A 21,529-nucleotide genomic window follows, 5' to 3' on the forward strand; every position below is an offset into this window, starting at 1 on the left:
CGAGGCCGGGCGTTAAGAATGTATTTCAAACTAAAATTTATGAACTAAAAGACAACATTTCGCCTTATCGAAAACGCAGGCAGGCATAACACCGCACATATGAACCGTATTGCTGGGATTAATAATAATAATGGATTCAGCCCAGGTGTGTATCAGCAGGTTTGTGATAAGGTGCAACTCAAGTGGCCAGCTGATGATGACGATGATGAGATATCATGGCAAAAAACAGGAAGACAGCTCGCTCCATTCATGCTAACAGAGCCAAAGAAACAAAAAATAGAGTTAATAATTTCTCAATTTTCACATTATGCTTTAACTGACCTGGGACAATTAGTTGGCGGTATTTACGATCATGATAAGTCGCAGCGATTAGAAGAAGAACGACACAACAACAACAACAAGAATGACAAGAAGAAAATACCTTAAAGTTGATATCAATATCTAGATAAGATAGCCAACTTTAATCGAAAGCAACTTCCTTTCATACAAAACAGGAAGAACATTTCAAAATGACAAGAGAAATTATTTAAATAGACACATATTTAATACAACAAAAATTGTCGAAAGTTTCCAAATTCAATAAATTCGCAAGATGCACAACAACAGTTCGGACATGAGCTCAAATGCCACAATCGTCAGTGGAGATAACACGGCATTGAAAACTCCACCCACCAAAGGGTCACACAACAACAACAACAAGCGGCAACACACTCATAGTCGAAGTCGTAGTCGTAGTCGAAGTCGAAGTCATAGTCCTGGTGCCATGTCCGAAATATTCAAATTGAATCCATCGGAATTGCCCTCAAACAGTCGTCGCGCGTTGCTGCAACATATGGTGGCAAGTTTGCCGAAAACATTGCAGAATCGTGTGCTCGCTCTGAAGCACAATCAACTGCAGCAGATCAAGATATCGGAGCAGTTCTTTCGCGAAGTCTACGAACTCGAGAAGCGTTTCTACGCCCAGAGCTGCACGCTCTTCGATGCCCGTCGCGACATTGTTGCCGGCAATGTGGAGCCACCGAACATTGAGCGCTATTGGCACGAAGAGCCTGACGAATTGCTCGAGGAGATCAAGAGTAGTGAGGATTTCAAACAGCTGGCCGAACAGCTGCCACAGCTGTCGGCGAATGCTGTGGGTGTGCCTCGCTTTTGGCTGACAGTGTTTCGCAATGTGGCACTCATCTCAGATCTGGTGCAGGAGCACGATGAGCCGCTGCTCGAGTGTTTGCTGGATGTGCGCATTCGCTATGAGCCCGACAGCTATACGATATACTTTCAGTTTCAGCCCAACGAGCATTTGCACACCTCATCGCTGGTCCTCACCAAAAAGTATATTCTACGCCACGAGGCGGACAAAGAGTATCCGTTCATGTTCGAGGGACCGGAGATTGTGCGCTGCGAGGGCTGTCACATACATTGGCGCGATGGCTTCAATTTAACGCTGCAGACGGTGCGACAGAAGCGTGCACGGAAGGGTGCTCGACACTTGGCCAAGGTGATGCCACGCGAATCGTTCTTTCGCTTCTTTTCACCACCACAGGCCATGGATCTATCGCTGGCCGATGAGAAGACCAAGATGGTCTTGGGCGCCGACTTTGAGGTGGGCTACTTGTTACGCACACAGATTGTGCCCAAGGCGATACTCTTCTATACCGGCGACATTGTCGACAATGTGAATGACGAACTTGCTGCCACCGCGGACAATACATCGGCATCGGTATCGTCGGGATCGGAGGGAGCTACCAAAGCATAGTGCAACGCGATAGTGTATGTTACGTTAATTAAATTTATTGTATAAATAACTCTAGCGCATTTTTCGACTTCACACAACAAAGAAAGAATATAAACTTATTTAAATATGCTTGTGTAGTACTCCTCTTCCAGATCGTAGAGATCCATGGCCATCTCATCCCGTAGCTTCATCAGTTTCTTATCGCATTCGATTTGTGTGGCGCGAAATAGTTGCGAATTATTTGTGATTGCCTCGTTCACCGAATGGAAATCATTCAGTATCAGATATTGCTTTAAGTCCGCGACCAGTTTCATTAACGATTCGCCAGCTCGCACTGCACATTTTTAGAAATTATGATAAGTGTGTATTGATGATCGTAATGTGTAACAACAAAACGTACCCATATTGGCTGCCCGCACTTGCATTTCCAGAGCATCCTGTTCGCATTGGGTTATCTTTGATATTTGACTATGACTCTCTCGTCTGGCCAGCTTGAGTATTTCTGTAAACAAATTGCATTCGCATGAATTGCGATTAATAAGTAAAACAAAATCACATCAGCAATGAAGAGAGTATAACACAAACATTGACAGCGAATAAATAAACAGAATTGTCTTCTTTGTGGTTTGCCACATTTGCCGTCCACCGCCACTCAAAACTAGAAGCTGACCGACTTGAGCAGACGTTTTTTCTCCGTCACTATTCTGAAAAATGGGCGCCTCGATGACATTGTTCAATGTCTTTGATCGTTTCGCGGGCATGGAGGATGCCCGTCTACTGATGATTGGCCTGGATGCAGCCGGCAAGACGACAACGTTGTATCAACTGAAGTTGGGCAGCAGTCTAACCAGCATACCAACGATTGGCTTTAATGTGGAGATGTTCAAGCATCGCCGATTGCGTTTCACCATCTGGGACATTGGGGGACAAAAGAGTGTGCGCTCGATGTGGCGTTACTATTACAATGATGCGGCGGGCATTATATTCGTGGTAGATGCGGCGGATACGCAACGTTTCCCCGAAGCCATGTGTGAGCTACACTCGGTGTTGCATGTGAACGAGCTGCGCAACAGTGTGCTGATGGTGTTTGCCAACAAACAGGACTTGCCACAAGCAATTGCCCCCGACGATTTGGCGCTGCGTTTGCGTCTCCACGAGCTGCATCAGCGCTGGAAGGTGCACGGTGTGAGTGCCAGCAATGGCAAAGGTGTCCACGAGGGCATCGAGCAGCTGTATCGCATGATTCGTCAGCGTCATTAATATACTTGGCAACCACTATGTGCTATTGCAAATAAATATTCAAATACAACATTGTTCACATTAGTTACCTTCGAAATTCTCCAACATGCTGCGCACGTCGTCTTTGAGGCGCGCATTATACGATTTGAGCAGCGCCTCCTTTGACTGTGGCAATATTGCCCGTGAGCCGCTGGCCATTCTGTCTGTTTGCCCTTCACTTCTACTTCCTGCTGCCCTTGAACTTGATGCTGACGCTTATTGCTCTTTACTTCAACTTTGCGTTTTTAATTTGCTTATTAATGCATGTTTTGTTTGTGAGTTGTTTTGTTTCATACGCACTTCGTGACCGCTTTTTTAGTGGTGGTAAAACATCGATGAATCGTTTGTTCCCACGGTCACACTGCAGCGATAGTGATGAACACTTTTCAGCACACAGTAAAACGTCGATAGATGTACAACCATCACAAATAATGCAATTAACTGCACATCCATCATTTATACAAGAAAATAATGCAAATATGTGAAATTTTGAAATAAAATAAAAATATTTCAAGCTTACATTTTCTAATTAATTCAATTTTTTGCAAATTGCAATTGAAATACAAATATGTGTGGCTTAAAAATTATAAATAATACAATTATCTGTAATATGCATTTAAATTACGAATGTTCTTAACATTAAAAATTCAGGCAATTATTAGCAGTGTGCGATTAAAATACAAATGTTTTTGCTTTTAATAAAGAATTCAATAATCAAAAGTGAAATATGCCAGCAGTTATATGTTTAATTAACCTTTTTATACAAAACAACAAAATGTTTCAATAATTTAAAGTATTCATATTCATAGACAAAGCATTTAAGCTCTTTTCAATGCATTTATAGGCAATGCATTTAAGCTCATTTCAAGCTAGTGTTGAATTTTGTAACAAAATAATTGAATCAAACAGAAAGTGCAAAAAAGATTATAATTAAGTTATCAAAATCAAATCAAAATACTTGCGTTTGTGTTTATAATAAGAATTGGAAAACTTTTTAAATATTGCTATAAAAATTATCGATATTAGCAACTGCATAACGGTATCGATAATCGTTATTTTCCCATGTGATATCGATTGCATCAACAACATTACACAGTTTGCTCAATCACGATTAAGATCAAATGAATTTTCACATCACTATTGTGTGGTCATAGCTTTTGTGTGTTCAAGTCGAATGCAACTTGTGTTTTTGTTCTTTCAAGTAACATCTGGATTTGTGTTCCTCATAATTGTTATTCACTATATTTATTATATAATAAATGCTGTTGCTGGTGATTTTGCTATTACCACGACAATAAAAACTTGCTCGAGCGAACCCGATTCCACGAAAGCTTCAAATCATCACAGAGCAACAAAGGAACCAAATCAGGATCCAATTTTGGTCCAAGCAACTAAAACACCTTCTAAGTCGAGCACAATGCAATCAAGTGATGATGCCAAGTTTATTAAAAAGTGAGTTTTATTGTGTCCATATAAATATTGACTCCCACACATACATATGCACGTTGTACATAACTATGTTGATTAAAACTGCACTCAAGCCAGTAAATAAAGAAGTCTTAAGTGCATTTCTAACTAAAAATAAAAAACAATTTATTCAAATAACGTGCAAAACTATAAACAAAGATTTTCACAATTTTTCGGCGACACTGTTTTGCTTTATTGATTTTCCATTTGCTTTAACCTTTCGTTGCCGTTGGATAATATACAAGCACATACACACAAACATTGTACACACACACACACACACACACGCATACATACAGTGGCTCACAGCTTCTATGCTAAGGTTTAACCAGCTGTAACTTAGAAACCATTAGACCTATGACTATAATTTAAAATTATTAAATAATGTGTGTAGTTTATTTTGGGAACAACTGTTATTTTATCAGAACAAATCGAAAACAAAAAAGTCCATGAAATGGGCAGTGGCGGTGTTTGAGCAAACTAGGAAAAACCATGTTCTTTAATAGTTTTCTTTCTAAAAATTGTTCATATTTCTTAAAACGTCTTTGGCTAGTCATTTCATTCATTAAATAAGCTGCGATACGACAATTATTTTTATTATATTTTCGTTTTGTTTAAACCATTGAATAAAACACATCTAACTTGTAAATCTTCCAAAGAAATCAATTTTTTTTAAGTAGTAAGAGAAAATCCTAAGAGCTTTAAAGATCCTTTTAGGGTACAAGATGGTAGTAGCTGAGAAAAAGATTGTGTTCGTAATGTACTTTTATTGAATTGCACCGATTCTATAATTATTGTAAATAAATAGTGGATTTTTTTTTTTTTATTTATTTCATTCAATATTAATTCATCATAATCTTATTTTCAGACGCTGGAAGGGCGGCAGCATTGAACCACACCCTACCGATAAAGCCTTGATAGTTAACTACCAATTGGAGGCGACTGTTTTTGGAGAACCCAACAATCCCATGATTGAAGAAAAGAAGGTATGAAATTACTATAGTAAATACGAAATGGTGCTCTGGTATTTAAAACTATTGTATATCCACGCACATACTTTTTATTTCTGTTAAGTTAGTTTTGGTTAAAATTAGTTTAAAATATAATGAGAGTATATGATAATACAATTAGGAAAAGTACAGCTGCTAAATCACAATAATTACATTTTTAGAGTGTATACTCCTTATCATTTTTAACTTTGTAAAGCCTTCGAATAACTAATTCCCTTGTTAACTGACAATTGTCAGTCAATTTTCAAGGCAAGTCTACTTTAGTTGCTTTTGGTAGTGTTAAATATCGAAATTTTAATTTTAATATTTTGTTTGTTTATTTTATTAATAAATTTAACAACGAAAACTTTTTTTTTTTTAATATTTTAAAGTTTATTTACGTCACATTACTAACTCCGGCAATCTTGGCAATGCAATTAATCCCGAACTCACATGATATATAATATTGCACACATCAGTAAGAGTCACAATTGATACTTATTTGATGAAAATAACATGATCTTTCGTCAAATAATTGTTAAAGGCCCGGTGGAATATACATATTTTGTTTTTGCAATGATTATACAATTTCCATGCTAAAAAATATATAAATATTGTGCACAATGGATAATTGAAATTCTGCAAAAAATATACAAATTGCAATTTCGAATGAAATACTGGAGCACAGCTGATAATTGAATTATCATAGTAAGAAAATCGAATTTCATAATATTATGTGATATGATTTTTGTCTGCCAGAATTGCCAGAAAATCATACGCTTGCGATCATTAAACGCCAAAACAGACCCAGCGAGTCTGGCTCGAGAAGTAGTGGAGAAATGTGACCTTATACACAAGTCGCAGTTAAACGATGTTGAACAGATCATATTCTATCTGAAGAACCGCAAAGACAACGCAACGAACGGTGAGTGTAAGATATGCTTGCGAAAGAAGTGGAATACTTATTTTTTTTGTTTCTCCTTCAGATATTACTGACAACAGTCACAATAGTAATCGAAGAGCAACTGCTGTTCACAACTCCCATATGCGGTCTTCTGCACGATCGCACAATAACGTAACGGCTATGACCAGTAGCACCATGGGGACGGGATCTGGAGGGACAACAGCATTGACAACGCCGTCGACAGATCCAGTATCCATTAATAACATTGATGAGTATGTGGAGCTCTTATATGAAGAGGTGGCGGAGCGAGTTCGTGGCTCGGCAATGATATTGCAAATAGCGCGTAATGCTGATAATCTTGAGGAACTGGAAAAGAACGGTAAATGAATGAAAACAATAATATTTGGCATACATTTATTTCTCTTACAATCCGACCTGTAAAACATAATCATTTTAAATCCTTTGGTCCAGCAACCTTGTGAGCAGTTAATCGAACTGAACCTTAGTTTAGTATACCTAAAGTGAATAAATTCCCTGATATATATGGATCATATAGTGTAAAAATATGCAATTAATTCACTTATCTGACAGACAAAATCATATTCTTTATATTACAGAAGCTTGCCTCAGTGCATTGTCTCGCGTTTTGCGCGAGGATTGGCGCAAATGTCTGGATTTATCCACCAACATAATTTATATATTCTTCTGCTTTTCTACCTACACCAAGTTCCATCCTCTAATTGTTCATTACAAGGTAAATAGTTAGCAATTTCGTTTTACCACAGTACACAATAAATTAATAAGTAAATTCCCAACAGATTGGATCACTTTGCATGGATGTCATCGACTATGAACTGCGCCGATACGAGACCATGCGAAATGAGTTGGACGTGCGTAAGCAGCCTTATGATTCCACTCCGCTATCTGCTAAGGCCAGTAAAGAGAAACTTAATCGCAGCACTGACAACTTTTTGGATATTATGAACGAAGAGAAACCCAAAGATGTACGTACAATACTGCACAAATTGCGAAATATTCAGGCATTGTCTCTGGCACATTTGTTTTTGAAATTTAGTTGTAAGGAATCATCTTCTCACACACTTTTGATCTTTTGTAGATGGAACCTCCACGACGACGCATACCAGAGCTAAAACAGCGTCCGAAGTCTGGCAATTGGAGTAGCTTTCACGGAACAATGTCTTCCTCTTTAATTAAAAGTCAAGTGCTTAACAGCAGTTACCATGAGGCATTGTCCGCGGGAACTGGAACTTCTTGCAATGCCAATTCGAGTGCGATGGATTCAGCATATTCGGTTGATTCAAAAGCGCAGAGCAACGAATCCCTAGATCATAGCGATCCTAAAGTCAAAAAGGAGGAATTCGATCGACTCAACAAGCAACTGAAGATGTTTGCCAAGAAACAGGAACAATTGCTGCGCGTTGCATTCTATCTGCTGCTGAACATGGCTGAAAATGTTAAGCTGGAGGAAAAGATGCGTAGAAAGAATATTGTTAAAATGCTTGTGAAAGCACTGGATCGCCAGAATATTGATCTGCTTATGCTCGCCAGCACATTTCTCAAGAAATTGTGTATTGTGGGCGATAACAAAGATGAGATGTCCAATTTAAACATTGTCGCCAAGCTACCTCGCCTCTTTCAAAATGCACATACGGATCTCGTGCAGGTCACACTCAAGCTAGTCTTCAATCTATCATTTGATGGTGGGATTCGCAGGCAAATGATTGCAGCTGGTTATCTGCCCATGCTTATCAAGTTCATCAACGATGAGAAGCATCACGCAACTGCAGTCAAAATACTTTATCATATGAGTCTCGATGACAAAGTGAAATCAATGTTTACCCACACGGAGTGTGTACAAATGGCCACTGATGCCATCATACTGAATCTCAACGTAAAGGTGGATCCCGATCTTATAGCGCTGTGCATTAATTTGTCACTTAACCATCGCAATGCGCAGATTATGGTCGAAGGTAAACGACTACACAGCCTCATGGATCGTGCCTTTAAGTATCAAGATGCTCTTCTCATGAAATTGTTGCGAACTCTTTCGCAACACGAGTCGCTGCAACTGCTGTACATCGATTACGTGGGAGATTTAGCCCGGATTTTAACAATATGTGACAATGAATCTTTTATTGTCGAGTGCTTGGGAATACTGGGAAATCTTGCGCTTACTGACCTCGATTATTCGCAAATCCTACAAAACTTTCAATTAATTCCATGGATACGTCAATTACTAGTTCCCTGTGCCAGAATGGATGATCTGGTGCTCGATACCATTGTTTATCTGGGGACTTGTGCTTGTGACGAACTTTGTGCGCTATTATTCTGTCGAGCTAAGGTCGTTCTATCTCTAATCGAGCTGCTAAAAGCCAAGCAGGAGGATGATGAGATTGTGTTGCAGATCATTTTCGTATTTCAACAAATACTTCAACACGAAAGCACTCGCGAGTACATGATTAAGGAGACTGAGTCACCGGCCTATCTAATCGATCTCATGCACGACAAGAACGAAGCAATCCGAAATGTATGCGATTATTGTCTGGATATTATAGCCATCAGCAATAGTGAATGGGCTAAGCGAATTAAAGTGAGTATATTCATTTAGATTTTTCATTATGATTTATTTACTTATTTAATTATACTGATTAATAATATCATTTTTGAATATGCAGCTGGAAAAATTCCGTAATCATAACTCACAATGGCTCTGCATGGTGGAGTCGCAACAGGATCGTGAAACAGAACAGGACTTTTTAGAAAATAACGATGACGATAATGATTTGGACACGTATTTGCGATCCGAGTACCTAAATAATTGCGACCTTTACAATAGCTCCAACATTAACGAGCGCGATAATGACACAAACAGTACCAATAGTAATAATCCAGGCAGTCCATCTTATAGCAGGCCAATCAGCACGTAAGTTTATAGTGTCATTCTATTTGAGTATTTATTTATTTATATTTTTATGCAGCTACCGACGTAGCCAGGATCTTGACGAATTATACAATATGACCTCAAGCTCGAAGTCACAAGGTTCCAACCAAGGCGTCAATGAAAGTAATTACAATATGTTTAAGCCGCAAGATGGTGATGACATGAATGAAGAGCTGGCATAGTTAAGATATTGAATAAATTATGTAAATTATATCGCAAAATTAGTCAGTGTTGTCATTATAAAGTGTATCTGTTTCTAACAATTTTTGTTTCAAAACGATGTTCACTTGTTGAAGATTTCGTTCGTAACGAAACTTCTAGCTTAAACTGTATTGCACATTGTACAACAAAAAAACTTGGTCTCAGTCTTTTAATTTTGTTTTAGCATAAATTGAAAAAATTATTATTTAATGCAATAAATACATTTTTCTAATGAGCATTATTCCCGAACTTAATTTTCACATGGCTGACGAAAATCTTATAATTGATGCATCTTTGTGGATGTCAGCTAGGCAATAGACCGAACGTGAACGTAATGGGTCTGGCTAAATCAATCGTGGCACGAACCTATTGTGATAAAGCAGAACTTAACCGCAAACAAAGCCACGCAGTTCTGGGCGAAGATGATAACGCGAAGTAGCAACGTCCCTTGGCTCGTACAAAGCTGTTCTAAACAAAGATTATTAACCCAAGTGTGAAACATAGATTAGCTCAGAGGTATATCAGAATGTTTTATTGCGTTCTCGCTTCGGTATATTTCTAACTTAGATGCAATGCAGGTGCCGCCAATGACAGTCCTGCGCTATAGACAGTTAACGATAGATTGTGGCATGTAATTCTATCGCTAACTATCTATAGTTACGGAAAGTTCTTCCTTTCACAAATCTACATAATTCGTTTAACTACACAAACAATAATTATTGTCAACAATCAATGAATAAACATATAACACATACGAGTATAAGCTTAAGAATATATATGTACATTAGAATATCGCTCACAGAAGCGATGAGGTAAATATCTGTTTTAGAATCTGTGGCAGCTTTGTAACATCCATACATACAAAGCTTTGACCGGCTGGCATTTCAGTTATGATTCTGGAAGAAAAGGAGTTCAAATTATAATTCGAAATAGGTTTAGTCGAAATTAACAGTTACGTACTCTTCGGCCTCTTCAGCAAGACTGCCAATAAAGATGACGTAGCCTTTAACCTTAGGCTCACCGCTTCGAAGAGCCTTTGCCAGATCCTTGGGTGCAATACCATAGCGGGCGAGATTGGCATCGCTAAGGACAACAACAGTACCATTTTCATAGTTTTCCTCAGCGCTCAATGAGGTACAAGCTTCGCGAGCTGCTTTCACTGTGCTGTCCCCAGACCAACAATATTGTGAATGCGCATGCATCTGACGTATTGCCATATATCGGTCCTTGTCGTTCTTAGGAGCACTTGCCGCATTGACGAAGGGCAATTCCCATCCTTCGCCACTATGTCCGATAATATCGTAAACGATTTTCTTTTCATATCCATGGAATGCTTCCATGACCATAACAACGGCTTCCAATTCACGATCAAGCCGACCATCATAGCCATTGAATCTGTTAAGCATAATAAAAATTTATAATTTTAATGTAATTGAATTAACATTATGACTTGTTTTCTTCAAAATGAATAACAACAATCAATAAAACAATTTTGTTTATATTTAAAAAAAATTAGCATTTGCAAATTATAAAAAAATTCCTTAAGCGCATTGCCCGGTTTACGTATTTGCTAGCACGAATCGCAATCTCTAATAGAATTTCACACAAGCCTTAATTTTACTAAACATTCCTCATTTATAGTTTTGCCATAGAATTATTATGAAATATAACATTTTAAGCTCTTATTTTACATATTCTAAAATATTGATGGACATACAGACGGACTAAAGCTCTAAAGTACTTTCATAAAAATAGTAGCAGAAAAAAGTTAATTTAACAATAGAAGTTGCTGACAATGAAAAGGTGTTTCGAGATCATTTTCTTACCTGTACATGGATCCAGAGACATCAACAACAAGCTTGAGTCGATTTGGTTGCTCCTGCGCATGATCGGCCTCAGGATTAGCCTCACTGCGCCGTTTATATATGTTTTTTTCACCAGTGATGCCCTCAATAAGACGTGTGTCGTCAAGTTCACCATCGGTTTGATACTTTTGCCATAAGCGTTCCTTGCTCTTTGTCTGCATTGCCTCTAAAATAGCTTTAAGCTGTTGGACTTGCTTGCGATTCGGTTCACTATATTGTGCATAGACTTGATGATCGAATGCAGACATTTTAATCTCTTGCAATTTTTGCTCATATGCCTTGCGATTCATTTCTCTTGCTGCACGTTTTATATCCTCTGGAATGGCCGCTTTTTCCTCATCGCTCAGTTGATGCACCTTATGGCCCTTGTCTAGTCGAAATGGTCCACCTTTTCCGCCTAAGCCCGCCGTATCTCGTCCACCGGTGCCTCCCGCCCACGTATTGCCGCCCACATGAGGCTCATTCTTGGGATCCTCTTTGCCGAACTTGGGTCCCGAAACGCCCAAGCCACTATAACGTTTGACACTTAGCTGGAGCTCCTTTTTCTCTCGCAGCGCTTGTAGTTCATTTTTGGCATATGCCTCAATGGGCAGACCATGCTTGGACAGCACCTGCGTGACCTGATCTAATGCCTCAGGTTGGTAACGATCGAAGTCTAAGACATTTCCCACCAGCTCGGACATGTCCTCGCCCGGATATGCCTCCAAGTGCTTAACAATGTTCACAACTTCACGCGTCGAGTATGGATAGTTGAGCAATCCCTCGTCAGCCAGATTTCGTAATTCACCGAAAGCGTTCACCAATTTTCGTAGTGTTTTAACGGGCACATTCGGTCCGTACTGCTGCAATAGGAAAATCTCCGAGTCTGGCATTGGATTGTCGATGGCATGACAGCTGAAGATGTCACCAAGTGCCGCGAAGAAATCGTTGCCCAAAAACGGAAATCCAGGACGATTTGCCAGCACAATCAAACGAAAATCTGGATGCGTCTTAATGAAATCGGATGCACCATCAGCACGAGTGTCATTGTGGGGCACAATACGTCGACCATCGGAAAGTATCATCTCGCCACTTTCGACTAAATTCCGCAAAATGCAGGTGACATTCACAGGTGCCTTGTCCGCCTCGTCAATGACCAGTACATGACCCGCTTTGACTGCCTTAACCAGCGCGCTGTCCTCGAAAACGATTTGGCCATCACGTAGCGTTGACTGGACGGTTAAACTGTGCACCGTCGTGTCCCTGTGTAGTTGGATATATTCGCGCGGCCGTCGCATAAGTTCCAAGAGCCGATCGATGAGCTTATTTTTGCCCACGCCTTGGTTGCCAACCAATAGAAGGTGCTCGCCAATTAAATAGTCCTGCAAGAGACGCTCCAGCAGTACAACATGTTGAGACATTTCATAAAATAGAGTGCTCGGGACTTTGGACTGCTGCTCCAATTGCAATTCAGCCAACGGCATCTCAGTTGCACCAATTCGTAGTCTATTGTCAACCACACTAATTTGACTAGTCTTATTTTTGTTGCCAAAGAATTTGAAATTTGAGCTTTGATTGATGCCGGCTTGTTGTATGGCTTGTTCCAATGCCGCACGGGATAATGATGGCATAAACTTTATCAGGAAGGTGTTTTGCAACAGTTCGTAGACATCGCTGTCGGGATAGGCAGCTAGGCGACGGCCCAACTTTAGTAGCTGTCGGGTTGACAGTGTTCCGGACAAACTCTGAAGCATCGAATCCGTTGAACTGCGTAAGATTTGTGCTAACTGTAGCAGTTGTTGCATCTTCGGTTCCACTTTACCGCAAAACTGCAACAACAGTTCGTTCTCTTCACTCTGCTGCAGTGGTCGGAGTTCCTGATAGAGAAACATGCTTAGCAATTCTGGGGTAAGCCAGCTGGCTTTTATGCCACCAATTTTTGGTGGTTCCGCCAATGCTATAATGCGAAATGATTCGCGTATGGGAAAAATGCCGAGTTTGGTCAATTCGTCTTCACTAAGACCTTGGCTAAGAAGAGCTTTGTAGCGATCTGAACGCAGCAATGTTGTACCATCACATAGCTGTACCTCACGTTCATGAATTATTCTGTGGATAACAAATTGAGCTTAATTAATAAATCTTATTTTGATATTTATAATTTAAGATACTTAATAGGCGATATGAGATTATTTACGACCAAACCATTAAAGGGATTATTAATAGTAGGAATAATTGCTTGAATGGTCATTATTCAAGTTAACTAAGCATCAAACCAAATACAAATTTGGGCTTTAAGACCCGTTCACTTAACGGTTCGAACCTTTGCTTAAAAATTTAGATTGTCACCCAAGAACCGCGCTCAACCTCATAACTTACCGTTGAAGAACAGCAGATGTACTCTTATGCAATCGATGAAGTCCGTTCAAAATAACAACCGATCCTGTTTTTGCTGCTCGTACTAACGGCGAATCCTGCCAGATAGTGTCGCCCTCAGCGTTTGTAATGCGTTGTTGGATCAAATCCCTAGAAGTCATATCTTCGTAGAGCATCATTGGCTCCGTGCTTTGATGAAGTAGCCGCATTAACTGCTTAGTGAGCGTGAGTTTGCCTACGCCCTTCTCGCCGACCAAACAGATATCGCCCACGGCATACATTTGCAGCAACGAAGCAAGCACTTGGCGTTGATGGGAGAGATCAACAAATTTTTCACTTGAAACTGAAATTGATCCACCTGGCAAACGCAGTTGTAGATCATCGAGGTTCACTTTGATTGAGTCATTCTCTTCCTGGCTGGTAATACTCTTCACCTTGTAGCCGGACACTCGCTGAATTTGAAGACTCGTCAATAATTCATGTACACGCTTCTGTTGCTCGGCATTTAAAATACTTTGGTATGGATAAACGTTCGAAATCACATCGTGTAGAGTGAGCGCTGGATTTGTTTGCTAAATACAAATGATTAATGCTGACATTACAAACATACTTATAATGATATATCACAGCATACTAATTACCAGCATCTGGACAGCTAAACGCAGATTATGTAAAGGGAAATCGGGCAATTGAATGTCCTTGTCAGCGGTTTGAAGCGTCAATGCGAACGTAAGTAGTTGTTTTAGTTTCTCAGCAGGCACATCAGATGCCAGTTGTTGCAATTCATCGTATAGCTCCAGAAATGTGTACGACGCAACATTTCGCGATTGGAATCTCGAACGCAGTGGCGGATCAAGGGGCGTTCCTTTATATTTCTGCGCGGGCAAACCTAGTGCAACGACGCGAAATTCTTCAGAGACCCGCAGGACACCCCATTGATCAAGTTGCTCTTTTGTGTGAGTCTGTAAAATTGATCCACAAATATAAGTTTTGAATTGCTTAAGAACATTTTAGAACGTGGCACACTCACCTCTAACAATTTATCATAACGATCAGGCGCCATTAGAAACTTGCCACTCTCCAGATGCATTTCACGATTCTCCAACAGATTGTTGAGCACTGGCAACACATTGCGTTCAACATTCTCAACACCGTCCAAAACTAAGACCCGTCCATGAAGTGCAGCTCGCACAGCGCATTGATCATAGTATGTTGCTGTTTTATTCTGAATCTCACGTCGCTGTTTCAGATCATTCTCCGTTGTGTCGCGACTAAGTGCCACGTATTCCAGTTCCCGATTTGTCAGCTCCAGGTACTGCATGACCAGTTGTCGTCTAAGCGGCCCAGGAGAACCGAGAAGAAACATATCTTGCTTTAATGCATCCTTTTGTAGCATCCATCGCAAGTGATGGAGTCGGGACTGACTCATCTCAATTGATCCATCACGTGCGTAATTTACTAAAAAATCAACACTTTGATTTAAAACATTTATTCTTATACGTTTGTGTTCTCTACTTCTTACTCAAATAAGAACAAAGTTTCTATAAGATTCACGAAATTAATCTCAGAATAAATATTGTACGATTCTATTTAAAAACGTGGAAAAAATTTAAGAACAACATCGATCTGTATGGGATCTTTAAGTTAGCTACTTCCATATTGTAATAATTTGAGTTATTCAACAGAAAAGTTATTTTGTAATCCATACCAAACTGGATAATTAAATCATGATCTTTCATTCAAAATTTAAATGTTATATACAAGTTTAAAATTTGTAAGAAATTGAATTATCAATGTAATTTTGTTGTTGTTTCTTTTGTAATCAAACATAGAGTTTACAGAAAATGCATGTAAAATCCGAGGGTTAATTGGCATTCATCTGACTGTATTACTTATCACTTAGATAATTTCAGAGCCTATAAGATATAAAGTTACTAATCGTTGTTTGTTGAGAGCACTTAGAAATATCAAACCGACTCTTTTTAATTGTTGAACAGTAACTAAGTAATCTAGGAACTAATAGAAAGCTTATTTCCAAATTATCCGGCAGAATGTACAGTCTTCACACAAATAATGAAGATATTTAGTTTGAGGGTCTATAGTATAGATGTGTTACTTGTAGGAAATTGCTTCTTGCATAATGATTGATTGCAATTAATAGCTTGATCTGTGAAAGATCGAAGGAATATCTTTGACAACAACTTACTAAAATGGTCAAATAACATAAATGAGGCTGAACCTATTCAATCAAGAATAAAACTGAGTTTGTAGTTGAATTCTTATGCTGGCACTTAATAATTATCTATATTTTTCTCATCTTACGAGATCAGATAATCATGTTCTTATTCAAGTGACGAGTAGTGAGTACACATTTGTGTTTGTGTCACTGGACTTTGGACTTGTGGCAATCAGCAAGTAAACTTTACCATATTTATGCGGTACCAAATGAATATTTTTGGGCTTTTTTAAACGCACAGCTACATCACCAATGGTTATTTGTTCACCATCTAAATCTTTACTATCCCTGGCAATTGTCGCACAGTGTCGTCCCCATACGGTCTTCTGGAGGCTTTGCCGCACTAAATATCCTCCGCGACATTGTAGATGATATATCATAGCAGTTATCGTCGATCGATCAAGACTTTAAAACAAACAACAAACAAGAGGATTCGCTACTGATGTCTACTATGCTAATGTCGGTTTAAGGAACAGGTAGTTAAATAATAACAAAATGATAAACGTGTTGTGAAGCATATGTTCAATTCAGAATAAGTTCTCTTGAACGGTTCCAAAATGATTGAATGAACCACAAGTCAGATGGAAATCATATGGTCGTTCATTTGAGTCTCATTATATCCGTTCACACTGCGGTCATCCCTTGAATATAAAATTACGTATTTGCATTTAGTAAAATTTAATCTAGATTTCTTTCAATTATTTTCCTAGGTAAATTATCAAATTTTGTATGTTGAGCTACGTTGATAATGCATATAAAAAATTGAAATAAAAAATAAGAAATAATTGAGATCGGAATTGTAAAAATACTTTGATTCACGCTGATGACATTATCGTAAATAAGTTAAATTGATAATTGATTTGTGATAAGAAAACAGCTAAAATAGATATGGAGCTATATGAACACTTTGGAATTATGAATTATTTGGAATATCTTGTCAAATAGTATATTTCTGAAAAATCGAGTCGAAGAGTTTTGAGCTCGATGGTATATTTTAACGGCTAAGCCACGGCCACACTGCTTGAATTAATATGTTTCTGAAACCACCAAAGTTTTAATGTTTTTGTTTGTTCAGACATTGGAAGGGCACTCAACGAAAAAGAGTTTGCTTTTATTTTAACAAGATTTTGTATGAAGTAAAAATATACATATTTTAACAAGCTAATGCTGGTCATATGTTGATGTGATCTTTGTTTTTTAAAATGGTAAACAATTGCTGTAATTGTATTTTATTAAATTACATGTGTATCTTTTCCCTGTAATAGAAGAATTTTGTTGTAATACTGAGCTTTATTTGCTACATCGCCTCGATCTCGAGCAGCGCACAGCATTTAGCATCCCCACCGAACATCATTCTAATTCTGAGCGATGATCAGGATATCGAGTTGCACGGCATGCATCCGCTTCAACAGACATTACAACTGTTTAAGATGTTTGGTAGCCAGTTTACACATGCATTTACCACCTCTCCCATTTGTTGTCCGTCGAGGGCAAGCCTTTTATCGGGCCAATATGCCCACAACCACAAGACGTTCAACAATTCATTGAATGGTGGTTGCAATGGTGAGCATTGGCGTGAAAAATTCGAGCCTCGAGCATTGCCTGTACTATTGAAACAGCACAACTATCAAACGTTCTATGCTGGCAAATATTTAAATCAGTACAAGGGCGCTGAAGTTCCGCCTGGTTGGCAAGAATTTCATGGACTTCATGGCAACTCACGGTATTACAACTATACACTGCGAGAAAATGCACAAAACGTCAGCTACACGGACACATACTTAACCGATCTTCTAACAGAGCGCGCAGCTAACTTTATTCGAAATGCGATTCGAAAAAAACCGGTACAACAACCATTTTTTGCAATGATTGCTCCACCAGCTGCACATGAACCGTTTACACCAGCTCCACGTCATGCCGGTTCCTTTGCCGATGTTTATGCTCTGCGTACACCCAGCTTTAATGTTCCACATAAAGGTAAGTCAGTTGATTTATACTTAAAACTATTATTATTTCACCGGCTGATAAAATTCTAAGTATCTTCACTTAGCTAACGTTACTTATATGTCCGAGTGCATTAACACATAAAAAATGTAAACAAAAATTGTTTACAAGAAATTATATTTTTAAATCTTTAAAAAAATATACGTTTTTCGCAGTTGTTTTTTTTTATCATTTTATAGTAAATTGCTAAATTATTGTTAAAATAAATGGATACAGGTGGTTTGTTATCTAACAGGACACCCCATTGTAGGAATTTTTCAAAAAGTGTACCAACAAACAAAACTTTTGCTCCTTGTACTCAATATTTTCTATCATAGAAATTTGTATAATTAGTTTTTGGGTTGCTATCTATTTTTCATTTTTGTTTCATTTTTTAAAAATTTGTCGAATGTACGAAGAAAAACTATATCAGTCATGGTACAAAAGTATCAAATATGAGGAAGTTGTAAGATTTTACCCAAAGAATACGCTAAAATTTAAATTTCTTACTAAATTTTAGGCATATACAAATAATGATTTATGCTCATTTTATATAATTTAGATAAGCACTGGCTCGTTGGGTCATCCAAACATCTGTCAAATGCTGCAGTCTCCACTATAGATACATATTTTCAAAAGCGATGGGAGACACTTCTTTCAGTGGATGAGATGATGACGACTTTGGTGGCTGTGCTGAACGAAACGCAGAGCCTTGCAAATACCTATATTATATATACGTCGGATAATGGATATCATTTGGGTCAATTCGCACAGCCATTCGATAAACGACAACCTTACGAGACTGACATCAAGGTGCCTCTGCTCGTAATGGGCCCAGATGTGCCCAAAAACCAATTCATACACATTCCGGTCAGCTTATTGGATCTTGCGCCTACTATATTGGAATGGGCAGGCATTTTAGTTCCGGATTATATGGATGGTAGATCATTTAAGGAAGAATTAGTTGCAGCAAATAAGAATTTGACTTTGCAAACGACAATGCATGAACGCACTTTACTTATCGAATATTGGGGTGAAGGCAATGACGAAACATTTAATCCTTTGTGCCCATGGCAACGACAAGACCATTTATCCCAATGTTCTCCAGTCGCTGAATGTCATTGTCAAGATGCTTGGAATAATACATACGGTTGTGTTCGTGATTTCCGGTACAATCTCGATCGTATCTATTGCGAGTTTCAGGACACCGAGGTAAAAACATATGTAAATTTCCAAAAATAGATGAGTATCTTAATAATAATAAATTTATTTAACTAGCATTTTGTGGAGGTTTATGATCTATCAGAGGATCCTTATCAACTGACAAATATTGTGAATGATATACTTCCAATTGAACAAGCCACATACAGTATCCTGCTCGATAAACTTAGGAAATGTGCTGGTAAAAAATGCAGTGAGTAAATTTCAGATCAGGGTTGCAAGCCCCGATGATTGTGGATTGAGTTTATTCGGCTTTTTGACCTCAATTGCGAATCAACAGCTATGGTTGAGTTCATGTAACGGTTTTCAGAGCAAACTCTTTTTTTATACAAATATTTTCTATAAATCTTTAGTATCTCTCATAAAAAAAAAATTGGAGACTCTTATATCGATATCATACTTAAAATTTTGGTAAGAGGATTCATGGAAAGTGTCGATATGACAAATGCAAAGACGACAGCAGTGAAGTCTACAACGATGGTAAAAGTATAGAAAGATAAAGATGTAGATTTTATTCGTCAGGTTTATTGCCTTGCTTATAAGAATTGCTGTGATGACGAAGAGTGCTATTTAAAGATGGTTGTAATATTAAATTGGAAACAAGTTGCCATAAATAATGGATTAAAGTTAACGAATCATCTATATCATAATATATTGTATGGTTATTCAATTCATATATACTTTTTACTACGAGAGAGAAAGAGTTCACAATATATTCAATTGAATAAATTTTAATATTTATGTATGTATATGTACACCATAACGTGAATAAATGTATTAAACTCTGTACATCGCTGTGGCTTACTGTTTTTTTTAAATATGTTAAATAATAAAAATAAAAAATTCGATCGTAACCAAATTTTTACAAATTTAGTTTTTAATATTATCTAGCTGCATTTTACAATACAGTGGCCAGCTAAATATGCCGGACCGTTGGAGACTAAATTATGGCGGCAGAAAATTTTTGTTTTATACCAGAATACATGCTTAATGCTGGACGGGAGTTATTCCCACCAAAGATCGTGCTCAACAAAGAACTAAAGGATATTTACATACATACCTGACTTACGAATATAATGTCCATGCCTTCTGGTTGTTTATCTGAAAGGATTCCAGCAAAATCTGCTTTAAGTTGTTCGCAAATTTTTATTTTGCGAATATCTCGCCTTTTGTACAGAAATAAATTATTGCAGCCTTATTGTAACGGTAACGGGGTATTGCTGGCGGCATAATGATTGCACAGTCTTGAGACCAAATAAGAGAACGGCGAACTGATCATTGATTTATTTATTTAAATAAGTTGCAAATATCTTAGCACGCAACAGTATCACTTGATAATTATTTTTTGAGTAACAATTTACCGGTAAGGATCTTGACATAACAAATCAAACGCACAACACAGAGTTGCTCATGAAGGAGATGAAATATATCGATTGTTCTCACAATCGATAGCTACCAAATGCTTATTAAATTTGTACATATGTACGTATACTCGAAATTATAATAATATTTATTTCTAGACTTTAGTTTATTCAATAAATAATCTTATCTTTCAATCATTGTCATACACAATCAATGACTTTTTTACATTAATATTTTACAATAATATATGAGGTTAAATATATTTACTATTTTTTAACTGATTGTTACCGATAGTAACTGGATTATATAAATGGTTTATAAAAATAAATTAAGCTGAACTTAAATGAATATAAAAGAATTTTATTTACTATTTTTTCCATACATTTTTTTATTAAATTATAAATATATTTTAAAAAGTACGAGCACAAAAAATATATATTCATTTCATTCATAAATATTACTGGTATTTCTATTATATATACATATATATATATTATTGAAAAAAAAAAAAAAAATAGTTTCGAAAGTTACATTTGCTTTTTTTTGTAATTAGCGGTATCAGTACTTATACAAATATCTGGCTTATAATAATAAATATTTTTCATTTCTTGAATGTAGAGTCTATTAGCGATGCAAATATTAAATTTTTAACAACACATAAATGTTTTTTTTTTTTATTATTAGTAATATTAGCATTAATAATATTCTTTGAAGATAGTTTATTTAAGAAAAAAATTACCGTGATAACTAAACATAATCGATACTGAGTAAACTAACTCTCATATTTTGAAATTTACTCAAAAACAAAACCAAATGTTATTTCTTGCTTAAGAGTTATAATAGTATTTGTTAATAAATTCAACAAATGTGTCGGAAAACAATTAAAATTCTTATTAGATAAAAATTCATTTCCTTCGTTCCGCTTAACCACCCTTCATGTTCTGTATTGATTGAGTTCATGTACCTGAAACAGTTTA

General features: G+C 37.5%; 5 protein-coding genes across 7 annotated transcripts; 3 read left to right on the forward strand and 2 right to left on the reverse strand.

Annotated features, from left to right (window-relative positions):
- Positions 1 to 480: 480 nt before the first annotated feature.
- On the forward strand, positions 481 to 1,859 carry LOC117576390 (nucleosome assembly protein 1-like 4). Its single transcript, XM_034261107.2, has one exon. It carries the CDS (start codon positions 593 to 595, stop codon positions 1,751 to 1,753), a length of 1,161 nt encoding a protein of 386 aa, XP_034116998.1. The 5' UTR covers positions 481 to 592; the 3' UTR covers positions 1,754 to 1,859.
- LOC117576400 (mediator of RNA polymerase II transcription subunit 22) lies at positions 1,769 to 3,335 on the reverse strand. The gene is made up of 3 exons (XM_034261118.2): positions 3,061 to 3,335; positions 2,133 to 2,234; positions 1,769 to 2,066 (listed from the first exon to the last, which is right to left on the reverse strand). The coding sequence occupies exons 1-3, from the start codon at positions 3,167 to 3,169 to the stop codon at positions 1,849 to 1,851; spliced, it is 429 nt and encodes a 142-aa protein (XP_034117009.1). The 5' UTR covers positions 3,170 to 3,335; the 3' UTR covers positions 1,769 to 1,848.
- An 813-nt stretch (positions 3,336 to 4,148) lies between these two features.
- LOC117563811 (kinesin-associated protein 3) lies at positions 4,149 to 9,776 on the forward strand. The gene is made up of 9 exons (XM_034242346.2): positions 4,149 to 4,462; positions 5,346 to 5,463; positions 6,226 to 6,391; positions 6,453 to 6,749; positions 6,988 to 7,124; positions 7,189 to 7,374; positions 7,488 to 8,981; positions 9,067 to 9,314; positions 9,370 to 9,776. The coding sequence occupies exons 1-9, from the start codon at positions 4,185 to 4,187 to the stop codon at positions 9,512 to 9,514; spliced, it is 3,069 nt and encodes a 1,022-aa protein (XP_034098237.1). The 5' UTR covers positions 4,149 to 4,184; the 3' UTR covers positions 9,515 to 9,776.
- Positions 9,777 to 10,013: 237 nt separating this feature from the next.
- Positions 10,014 to 16,518, reverse strand: LOC117563794 (von Willebrand factor A domain-containing protein 8). Of its 2 annotated transcripts, none has more exons than XM_034242328.2 (7): positions 16,177 to 16,518; positions 14,781 to 15,208; positions 14,392 to 14,712; positions 13,754 to 14,322; positions 11,360 to 13,483; positions 10,494 to 10,928; positions 10,014 to 10,429 (listed from the first exon to the last, which is right to left on the reverse strand). In XM_034242328.2, exons 1-7 carry the CDS (start codon positions 16,364 to 16,366, stop codon positions 10,330 to 10,332), a joined length of 4,167 nt encoding a protein of 1,388 aa, XP_034098219.1. In that variant the 5' UTR covers positions 16,367 to 16,518; the 3' UTR covers positions 10,014 to 10,329. The 2 variants fall into 2 exon arrangements, with proteins under 2 accessions (XP_034098219.1, XP_034098227.1); XM_034242336.2 differs by having other exon boundaries at positions 10,015 to 10,429; positions 14,781 to 15,084; positions 16,177 to 16,314.
- A 490-nt stretch (positions 16,519 to 17,008) lies between these two features.
- Positions 17,009 to 19,992, forward strand: LOC117577626 (N-acetylglucosamine-6-sulfatase-like). Of its 2 annotated transcripts, none has more exons than XM_034262493.2 (4): positions 17,009 to 17,191; positions 17,255 to 17,963; positions 18,532 to 19,181; positions 19,248 to 19,992. In XM_034262493.2, exons 1-4 carry the CDS (start codon positions 17,189 to 17,191, stop codon positions 19,389 to 19,391), a joined length of 1,506 nt encoding a protein of 501 aa, XP_034118384.1. In that variant the 5' UTR covers positions 17,009 to 17,188; the 3' UTR covers positions 19,392 to 19,992. The 2 variants fall into 2 exon arrangements, with proteins under 2 accessions (XP_034118384.1, XP_034118383.1); XM_034262492.2 differs by having other exon boundaries at positions 17,010 to 17,191; positions 17,252 to 17,963.
- The last annotated feature ends 1,537 nt before the right edge of the window (positions 19,993 to 21,529 follow it).

The sequence above is a fragment of the Drosophila albomicans genome, chromosome X (assembly GCF_009650485.2).
Source record: "Drosophila albomicans strain 15112-1751.03 chromosome X, ASM965048v2, whole genome shotgun sequence".
Classification (NCBI taxonomy): Eukaryota; Metazoa; Arthropoda; class Insecta; order Diptera; family Drosophilidae; genus Drosophila; species Drosophila albomicans.